Source organism: Mastomys coucha, unplaced genomic scaffold, assembly GCF_008632895.1.
Source record: "Mastomys coucha isolate ucsf_1 unplaced genomic scaffold, UCSF_Mcou_1 pScaffold21, whole genome shotgun sequence".
Taxonomy (NCBI): Eukaryota; Metazoa; Chordata; class Mammalia; order Rodentia; family Muridae; genus Mastomys; species Mastomys coucha.
Genome location: NW_022196904.1, coordinates 192,099,078 through 192,110,138, shown reverse-complemented (window position 1 = coordinate 192,110,138; position 11,061 = coordinate 192,099,078). Strand labels below are relative to the sequence as shown.

General features: G+C 40.7%; 1 protein-coding gene across 4 annotated transcripts in view; it reads left to right on the top strand.

Annotated features, from left to right (window-relative positions):
* Cacul1 (CDK2 associated cullin domain 1) overlaps positions 1–2,803 on the top strand; it is a 60,865-nt gene extending 58,062 nt beyond the window's left edge. For all 4 annotated transcript variants that reach the window (XM_031390869.1, XM_031390866.1, XM_031390868.1 and 1 more), the window contains 2 exons: positions 249–292; positions 650–2,803. In XM_031390869.1, coding sequence (XP_031246729.1) covers positions 249–292; positions 650–690 — 85 coding nt within the window. In that variant the 3' untranslated portion in view covers positions 691–2,803. The remainder of the gene's footprint in view (positions 1–248; positions 293–649) is intronic.
* Positions 2,804–11,061: the final 8,258 nt, after the last annotated feature.

Here is an 11,061-nt window from a genome sequence, read left to right as displayed (position 1 = left end):
TCCTTCCATGGGTATTTGGTTCCCCCTTTTAAGAAGGAATGAAATGTCCACCTTTTGGTCTTCTTTTTCTTGAGTTCCTTGTGTAATGTGGGTTGTTCTTCCTGTATTCCAAACTATAGCCAAAACTATTCTCAACAACAAAGGAACCTCTGGTGGAATCACAATTCCGGACCTTAAGCTGTACTACAGAGCAATTGTGATAGAAACCAGTCAGTTTTATTGACTGCTTCCTCTTCTCTTATCCCTAGAGGTGACCAGTCCCGGAAGAGAGCTGGAGATGAGTTGGCTTACAGTAAGTGATAATGCTTTTCCTGTTTTGATGGGTTCATGAAGTGGACCAGCTTCTAGGGATGAGTATGGAGACTATGTGGGTAGGGATATAATCTAGATGGCACAGCTTGGCATGTGGAGTTGGGTTAGGGGTCATTCAGGCCTTGGGCTTAAGCAGGTGGCAAGATTCTTTATCATACTTAGGGGTGAGGTAATGCCCCAAGATCAGTTCCTGGCGATATTGGTTCCTTTCAACTTCTCTCAGAACTCTTTTTGAAAGTTGTTAAAATAAACACACCAGGAGATAGAGATCATGAGGAAAATGGACGTGCAAGAGTGCTCTCTGTCCCTCACAGTTTTTCTTCTGACTTTTTTTCAGACAGTCCATCTGCTTGTGCAAGTTCCAGGGGGTATAGATAGTGACTGTTGAACTACATTTCTCCCAAGAGAAGACACACTGGAGCTACAGAAACTGTTCCGGGCACAGTGAGGCCTGCACCACTCAGGAGCTCTGTCAAAGGCTGTTCTCAGAGAGGATACTGGACTTCTTTCTTTGATTTTTCAGTTTTTAAAAACAATAACTAACAAAAACAATTGCTGCTAGACTGGGGGGTGATTTTTGAAATGGGACAATCTTTTACTCTACAGAGCAAGTGTCTTGGAGAGTGGCCATTGTTAAAGTGAAGCTCAACATTTGAATCACCTTCCTCCAGAAATACAAGAACGAAAGAATCTTTTTTTTTTTTTTAAGCAATTATCTTGTTCATTTGTGGACTTGGAACATGGTGTCTCATATCAAGATATCTTTGCTTAAAACCAAGCAGATGTTATAATACAGTGTTTTCACCCATGCCCCAAACAATCTGTTTTAAATTCAGATTGGTCTATGTTAGCAATTAGTCTTGTGGAGGAAAATGCTAACAACTGCTTTCACTATTACTTTCCCTATCAATTCCCGTTTTCAACTGTGTGCCTTGAGCTTTGTGCACTTTGCAGCTATGTGACCATGTCATCAATTTCACGATGCTTCCTGGAGAAGTTGATATCTCAAACTGGTCCACCAAAGCCTCTGGTAGGCTTTGTGTTTGTAGCAGAACCTGACTGAGAAAATGGAAGCACTAGAGGCTGGTCAGAATTCACCCTGCTGTCCCAGTTCTCATGAGAACCAACTCTCACTGAGTGGTTTCCATTCTGCTATCCCCTCACCTGATCTCAGCCTCGAGTGGGGTGGAGCCCTGGCTTCAGGCTATGATACTGTAGAGATTGCCCAACAGTGGGGGCTGTTCCCTGGCTTCTTCTGGGGATGAATAGTTTTTTAAAGCCAAATATGATGAATAGTTCTTGGTCCATCTCATTTTAATGGGTGCATTTAATACATATAAAAGGTGAGCTCCACCCTGCATCTTGTAAACATCGTGTTTGATATTTGAGTCCAACAGGGAGAGTTTGCACTGTTCTTTGAAGGCTCCTTTTAGCTGTGGTAAAGCTGTATTACATGTTTCACTACACCAACAGTGCTCTTTAGTTCTTCACAAAAGTCTGAAGCTTATCTAGTTATGTTTCAATAATAAACAAAACTAGACGTGGCAAGGGAAAAGTATTTTTCTTCTCAGTTTTGCTTGAATGTGAAGTGAGCATTGGCTTTGTGCTACTAGACTCCATCTGACATCCATTCTCCATCAAAGAATGCCCCCCCCCATGCTACTGCTACCAACTCAGTGGGCAGCAGAGTTAGAAATGGTACACCAGGGACAAGAATATTACCCAATAGCAGTTCTGTGTTGTAAACAACGTTCCAGGGGAGGAATAGTTAGAGCTGACAGCTTAATTCTTTCAAGTACTTGTCTGAGTTGGTAGAATTTATGGGGGGGTTAATTGGCTTCATTCCATTTGGGGTATATTGAAGAACCTGAGTAGAGACAAGTGGACTTTTATTATGGTCTGTACAGCCTTTTCTGCTCTAATGTCGAGGGGAAAGTTTTCATTTTATCGAAAAGCCCAGTTTACTTTTCTGATGGAATGCTCACCACAGAGTTGTAAATATCATTTTGAACTGGTTTCTTCTACACAGCTTTAATATTTTTGACAATAGTAAAGTTGGAACATTTCTTGAAACATAATAGGTTAGTGGTTCTGTGTCTTAATTATACCCTCCTCCTCCCCCCAGGAAAGAGTGCTCTTTTTCTCCAAAAGAACTTTGCCTATATAAAAGCATTATATTAAATAAATTGGCATTAAAGTGGGTGCTTTTGTGTTAGTAAATTAGTGGAGAAATAGTCATACTAATTCTGTGTTAACACAAAATAGGCAGGGAAAAGCTTGTGAAATTCTCATTCTCTGAGTCAAAGCTGGGTATCACTGTACTGGTACTGAAAGGCATGGGGAAAGTGAGTGTGTTCCTGATGGATGTGTCCTGGTGGTTAAGCAAGGCTTTACAGTTTGTAAAACTTCAGGTGAAATTGACATTTCTTGCTAATTGAAATCTTTATAGAAGTCTTAGTCTCCAACTATGAGGAAATAAAATCTGTTCTCTCTCATTTTGTATTTTCTAAAAGTATTTTCACCAGTACAATTTTTCTATCCCTGTTGGACTGCTTTCTCAATCAGATCCTTAAAGCTCAAATTTTGTGTAGATCAGTTAAGTCACTAAAATTCAGTTGATTTGGCTAAATGGCTAGTTGTATATTTGTCTAAAAGTAGGCCTTTAAAAAATTAAAAGCCAGGAGGGTCATCTTCAAGTAATGGTTTGAAAAAGTAAACAGATGATGGTGTTGAGAGACAGTGCTTATTTTAAAGGTTGATCTTATACTTGTTAACTATATTATCTGGTGACCTGCTGTCATAACTGCGTTCTGACCTGACAGGAATTATTTTCTTGGGGGCCAGAAAGTAATATGTATGTCTGTAGTGCTTAGTCCTGTCTAGCTGCTGCCCTCTTGTCATTTACTTTCTGTCAGGTTGCAAATTTGCACACATGAATGATTCCTCAGGAACAGTTTGCACACTCCTCACCTCAATATACTCTGTATAGATCAAATAGCATCTAAGGTTATCAGCACAAGAGGGTTCATACACCTACCAGAGGCCATGGTGAGCTTGCAAACAAAACTAGTTTCTGCAGGTAGTGGGAAGAGGAGCACATAGTGTTTGTTCAAATGACCTCCCACTTCTCCCTATAACCAGAGAAAGAAACCTTCCAGATTTTGTTGGCGTATTGGCTGTATTTTTTTTTGTGTGTGTGTGTGTGTGTGTGTTTTGTTTTTTCTTCTTTTCTGTTTCTCCTCTCACACAGTAATTATTTCCATGGTTAGTCTGTAAGGAATTACCCTTGGGCTAAGATTCAACTGTTTATTAAACAGCTATTATTAAACTAGGCATTATTCAATGAATGTGCACTAATCTGAGATAAGAAACAACTAAAACACAAAACAAGAACCATGCATTAGCTATCTATCTGTTAGAGTTTATTTTTAGTGGTGTATTTTTGAGCTTTTAGCTTACTTAGAATATTGTTTGCTTTTATCCAAGTGTAGGTCTCTTAGGGGGATGCTAAAATTCAAGGTTGGAATGTGACACCCTTAACTGACATTTAAAGAAGTACCCACCTTTTCTGTTGATTACTGCTTTTAGTAATACTGTGCAAAATGTTCATTTTTACCAGAATTTCAAGCAGAAATCATAGGAGTTTATAGAGAAATGGCTTTCTTGTGCTTTTATTACCACATACAAATTTCCCTTGGTTTCTGATGCCTAGAATATTTGGAAGGAGGTACCTGTTCTTTCCCAGAGGAAATGCCCCCTCTCTGGTCTCCTGCTGCTTAGCTGTAATCACAGCCTCTTCCCTCCTGCACTATCTGAGACCTTAAACCTCCTTCCAGAGTCAGTGTTGGATCTGCCCCCTGGGTGCAGGACCAATCTGCCTTGAAGATCTTCATTTTAGGCTTGATTCCATTGTTAGAAGAGTGCTGCTGGATTACACCTCTGGGAAAGTTGTCAGCATGGCTGTAGTTGAGTGACTTGTTAAAAAAGCAAACAAACAAAAAACCCACAACTTTGTATTGGTTCTTACATGTTTAAATATTGTGACTACTAAACTCAATAAGACTGGGTGTTCTAAAGGTGACGATGCTTTTGGTTCTTTTTAGTCTTATATGTCAATATTACAGCCATGGATTTTCAGAGAAGTTAAATATCAAGTCCTGGGAAATTGGGTCAAACAAAATTATACAAAATTTGGGAATCATGTGCAGGCTAAAGGAGTTTGCCACCCACCAGCATAGCAGAACAAATGAGAATAGACTGCTGTCTATTCTCCCGATATTTGTCATAAGACATGGCAAGTCTGGCACTGTCTTCACCACTTATTTACAGAACGTGACCGAAGCACTTCTTGAGCTGGGGCATAAAGCTGCTGGTCTGGACTGTCTTATGAACATATGGTAGATTTTGAATCACTCCTCTGTATTAGTTGTATATTCTCACTCTAAAGTATTGTGGTTAATGAAAAATAAATCTTGTACAGATGTCATTAAACTTGCTTTTTAAGTTTTGTGCAGGTGCCCCTGGGCTTGATACCTGGTTTATTGTTGTAATATGGACATTCAGTTCCACTTATAGGGTGCTCTGTTACATGGTAGCTACAAGTCAGACACAGTCAGCCTTAACCTCTATATCAGTGATTACAAAACTGTTTACATGTGCTTTAGGCATGATAGTATGTTTATACACATGTACTGAGGTTATCTATAGTTTGTGTACTATGATAGGTATATAGTGCATATTATGAATATACTGTAGGTGATTCTAAGCATTCTGTAGGTGATATGTATGCACATTTACTGTGTTTATATCATATATGTACACATACTGTAGATACAGTGTCTAGACATGAATGTACTTACTATAGGTGTAGTGTTACACATGTACTATAGGCATACATGGTGTATGTATACAGTGTGCTTTGGGCTTACATAGTGTGAGTGTACACATTTGCTATAGGCATATATAATGCACATGATTTCCTTGGTGGAGGAACCCAGAATCTTAACATGCATTTGATAACATTTTGACTGTTGTAAACATCTCATTTCCTTTTGGATTAATATGTGAATCTGGTCCAAAGACCAAAAGACTTGTATTAAATATAATTTAAAACCTCATATGGAAGTGTAAACGATGAAAATAGGAAAATACCATTGAAAGAAAAAAACAGAAGGAACTTGCTGTACCAAAAAGACATCACATTTTTCAGAAGTGCTACGAAGTTTAAAGCAGTTATAATGGTGTAAAGATAGCCGGGTTAATGGGAAATTGGTAAAAATAGGAATGAAGGCATATATTAACAATGGCCCTTAAGAGTTATTCTGGCCACAAGGAATTGTTCATTGAAAACTGTTGGAGAAAATTAAATTGATTGCTGTAAGCCCATTCATGAAAGAAAGCCCAGATGGACTAAAAATTAAATTTAAAAGCATATTACAAAATAAGACTCTTCATCTCCAGGAACTAAGAAGTGTCTTTTAAGGACAATTATGAGACACAAGAGACAGAAGCACTGTAGACGTGTCATCTGCCTTTGTGCTCTGTGGATCATTCACTGTGTGTACTTGTGGATACATTTAAAAGTTTTTAATTTATATGCATTTGTGTGGCCTGCATGAATTTATATGTACCATATCATACAGAGGCCAGAAGACCACTAATCTAGAACTAGGGCATCAGTTCTCAACTTGTGGGTTGTTAGGGGTCAAACAACCTTTTAACTGGGCTGGCATATCCTGCCTATCATATTTACATTATCATTCAAACAACAAAATTATGACAAATGAAAATAACTTTATAGTTGGGGTCACCATAACACGAGCTGCATTAACTGCAGCTTTCCAAAGCTTGAGAACCACTGAACTAGCACACCCATCAAGTTGATTGGTGTGCTGGGAACTAAACCCAGGTCCTCTGTAAAAGGAGTATGCCCTCAGTGCAGAGCCCAAATTGTTTAAATGCACTCATATATTAATACACGTAAGACAGAAAAGAAAACATTTTAAACCACTTTGGGTAGAATTTGTATCTTTTTAAAACTGTTGTCTATTTTAAAAATTTATTTTTACCTTTTTTGTTTTGTTTCTTGAGACAGGATTTCTCTGTGTATACCCTGGCTATCCTGGAACTCCCTCTGTAAACCAGGTTGGCTTCAGACTCAGATCCTCCTGCCTCTGCCTCCCAAGTGCTAGGTTTAAAAGAATGGGGGTGAGGTTTTTAAGTAAGAGACATGCAATTGGAAGATGATTTGGGGCTGGGGAGATCACCCAGTAGAGTTTGCTATGTATGTGTGAAGACCAAAGTTTGAGTCCTAAGGACCATGAATGCTATCTGCTAGCTAGCATTCCTACAGCAAGATAGGAGATAACAACAGAATACCTGGAAGCTTGACGGCCAGTTAGCCTGACATTGCCATGGTAAAAAAGATGGAAGACAAGGAGCCACACCCAGGATTGTCCCCTGACGACTTTGAACTGTTGCATGAGTTCACAGGAATGCATTTGGGCACATATACTTATTTTATAAACTTTACATCTTTAGTTAGGGTTAGGATTACCATTGCTATGATGAAACACCGTGACCAAAAGCGGGTTAGTGTTGTGTAACAAGTGTTCTTGGAGCCTTTTATCCCAGCAGAGGCAGGCAGATCTCGGAGTTTGAGGCCAGCCAGGTCTACGTAGCAAATTTCAGGACAGTCGGGGCTACACAGAAACCCTGTCTCTGGGCAGGAGTAGGGAATGGGGTGGAGGGAGACAACTGGGACAGGGACCCCAAAACAACAACAAAACCATTCCATCCTGCAGGAAAGCTCTTTAAATAAAAAGGTAAAGAACTCATCAAAATAGCTTAAAAGTCCCTAAAACTGACCAAATACCACTTCTTCCAGAGTAAAGAAAAGCTGAGAGTCCTGTTTAAGAGGAAAGTGCTAAGCTGCAAAGATTTATAATCTGAGCTGCAAAAACGACAGAGGAAAAAAAAGGCTCAACGAAGACTGGCCCAACTAGCTGCCTGGAAGAAGTAGAAACCATTCAGTTGCCTAAAAGAGGTTTAGACCAAAGTCACTTGGAAATTTCATACTCCAGCCTGTTGAACTGCCTGCCCGCTGTGCAATGTCCTCTGTTTCCCAGGTTTTGTGAGCTGTCACCCATGTTGCAATGGGCCTTGGTGATGCAACTGTGGGTCAATTTCTGAACCTGTAAGTAACTCCAATAAAACTCATTGGTTCAACAAGTTGAATTTTGGTGGTATCCATATGTTGGTCTGTCTTGGGATCCCTATCTGGGGTGCCTCTCCCCAGAAAAAATTATACAACAATTGGGGAGGAAAGGGTTTATTTGCCTTACACTTCCAAATCATAATTCATGTAAGGAAATCTGCAGGGCAAGAACTTGGAGACGGAAGCTGATGCAGAGTCCATGGAAGGGTGATGCTTACTGGACCTAAACCATCAGTCTAGAATGTTGGCGCCTAGGAGCACCAGCCCAGGGATGACCACCCACAATAGGCTGCGCCCTCACCCAATCACTAACGTTTGCTTGCAACCCCTTCTTATGGGGACATTTTTTTAATTGAGGTCCCCATCTCCCAAATGACTAGCCTGTGTTGAGTTGACACAAAATTAGCCAGCACACTTTATTATTTCAAAACTTGTGAATAAAAGCACAGTCACACATAAACATTTACATTTTTAAAGATGCATTTTTTTTTTTTTAATGTAGTGTTGGGAACCACTGAACTGCAGCTCCAGCCCTTTAAAATGTCTTATTTCTGACACTCCTTTTGTTACTTTATGCAAAGATCTCAGCGTTTGGTTCTAATATAAGTTTATCTTAAGGCTTGATTTTAGAGGCTACTTAGTGGCTTGTTTCATACTTGAAAACAGGTATTTCGTTGATACCTTCTGGTGTAAAATAGCAATGTTTTTTAGAAGAAATATCTGGTTCCAACTACCTGGTTTGCCGAGGTATTTCTCAAACACTTGATATTTTCATATTTCTCAGTGTCAGTAGTTTTTGAATTCAGTCTTTACCACTGTTGACAGCAACCTAAAAACCAACAGAGGTTTTATTTCCTAGCTTTAGAAGTACAGGTTTTCATGGGATATTTTTGACCCCTTATTGTGCTGGTTGATTTTTGTCAACTTGTCACAAACCTAAACATATCTGGGGAAAGGGAATCTTAATTGAGAAAATATCTCTATAAAATCAGGCTCATAGGCCAGTCTGATTAATAGTCTTGATTAATGAAGTGGGATGACCCAGCTCACAGGGGGTGGTACCATGCCTAGGCTGATGCTGCAGGCACTTTTTAACAAAGGCTACACAAACCATGAAGGGCAACCTAGGAAGCAGCATTCTGGCATGGCCTCTGCTTCAGCTCCTGCCTCCAGTTCTCTGCCTTGAGTTCCTACTATGACTTTATTTAATGATAGACTGTAATGAAGAGGTATCAGCCAAATAAACCCTTTCCTCCCCAACTTGCTTTTGGTCATAGTGTTTGTCACGGCAACAAAGACCCCTACTAAACATAAATCTAATAAGCCCAAAATATTCTTAACATGGATTTCATTTGATTGAATCACCACATCCCTTTTTCGTGTTTGTGTTTTGTATTTGCCTTGAGGTGCCAGCATGCAAGTATACTTTCATGCCAGCAAAATACTCATAAAAATATTTTTATTTTTTATTCTTTAATCTTTTTTTTTTTTTTTACAGTCCCAGCTTAATCCCCCTCCCGGTTCACCCTTTGACTGTTCCTTATCCCATAACTCCCCTCACCCCACACCGTGTCTCTAAGAGGATGTCCCCCCTCCCCGTCTCCCCATCCCACCAGACCTTCCTACTTCCTGGGTTCTCAAGTCTCTCAAGGGTTAGGTACATTTTCTCGCTGTACCAATCCAGGCAGTCCTCTGCTGTATATGTGTTGGGGCCTCATATCAGCTGGTGTATGCTGTCTGCTTGGTGGCTCAATGTCTGAGAGATCTCAGGGATCCAAATTAGTTGATATTGCTGGTCTTCCTAGGGTTGCCTTCCTCCTCAGCTTCTTCCAGCTTTTCCCTAATTCAGTCACAGGGGTTACCAGCTTCTGTCCATTGGTTGGATGTAAATATCTGCATCTGACTCTTTCAGCTGTTTGGGCCTTTTGGAGGGCAGTCATGCTAGGATCTTGTTTGTAAGCACACTGTCTTAGTTAAGGTGTTACTGCGGTGAACAGACATCATGACCAAGGCAACTCTTATAAGGACAACATTTAATTGAGGCTGGCTTACAGGTTGAGAGGGTCAGTCCAGTATCATCAATGTGGGAGCATGGCAGCAATCAGGCAGGCATAGTACAAGAAGAGCTGAGAGTTCTACATCTTCATCTGAAGGCTGCTAGCAGAAAACTGACTTCCAGGCAGCTAGGATAAGGGTCTTCAGCCCATGCCCACAGTGACACACCTACTCCAACAAGGCCACACCTCCTAATAAGGCCACTCCTTGGGACAAGCATATACAAACTATCACATTCCACTCCCTGGAACCCATAGGCTTGTTCAAACACATGAGTCTGTGGGGGTCATATCTAGCCATAACATAATAAAAAGTACATTTATTTCAACTTCCAAACTCCCCATAGTCTATAGCAGTCTTGACAATGTTAAAAATCCAAAGTTCAAAGTCTTTTCTGAGATCTATCCAATCACTTAACTGTAATCCCAAAATCAAGACAGGAAAACAACGGCATACTCCAAACTCTGCATCTCCATGTCTGATTTCAAGGTGGTCTTCAGATCTCCAACTCCTTTTTCATCTATGTTGACTGCAACAAACTTCTTTTCCTGGGTTGGTTCCACTCACTGTTAGCAACATTCCTCAGGAGGTATCCTATGGCTCTGGCATCTCAAAAGTCTTAGGGTCTCCAAAGAAGTTTCAATATTACAGCTTGTTTCAGTGTCTGGGATCCACACACGATCTTCTGGGCTTCCCCCAAAGGGCTGGCGTCACTTCTCCAGGTCTGTCCTCTGTAGCACTCTAAGCTCAGGTTGATCTACTACTCTTCCACTGCTATTCTTGGCAACCATCCCATGGTACAGGCATCTCCAATACATTGGGGTCTTTTGCTGCAACTAGGCTTAACCAATAGCCTCTCATAGGCTTTCTTCATGGTGTCAAGCTTCAAATCCTTTGCATGACCCCGTCAGTCCTGGGCCATCAATTGCAACTGAAGATGCACCTTCACCAATGGCCTTCCATGGCCTCTCACTGTGCCAAGCCTCAGCTGCTCTTTATGAACCCTTCATGCCTTCAAAACTAGTACCATCTGGGTGACTCTTACACATTACCAAGTCCAGCTGCAGCATGAGGTACAACCTTGGCTATCTCTGGACCACTGCTTCTTTGTGCTCTCAGAAAACACTTCTCAGAAGATTTCACCTCAGTGTGACTGGTCTCTTCTTATTTATTGCCAATTTCTTAGCTCCAGCTAACCAGCATCGGTTGTCCCAGTAGTCCCTTCTATTTTTTCACTCTAAAACCAGGGTCACATGGCTGAAGCTGCCATTTTCTGCTGCTTTCTGGGGCTGGAAAATGCCCCCTCCCTTATTCTATTACCAATTTTCTGGTTTCCAACTCCCTCTCTGCCTAAGCTTGGCTTTCCTGGAACTTGCTCTGTAGATTGACCTTGAACTCAGAGATCTACATGGCTCTGTCTTCTGTAATGCTGGGATTAAAGGCGTGGTGTGTACCACATCTTCATCTGAAGGCTGCTA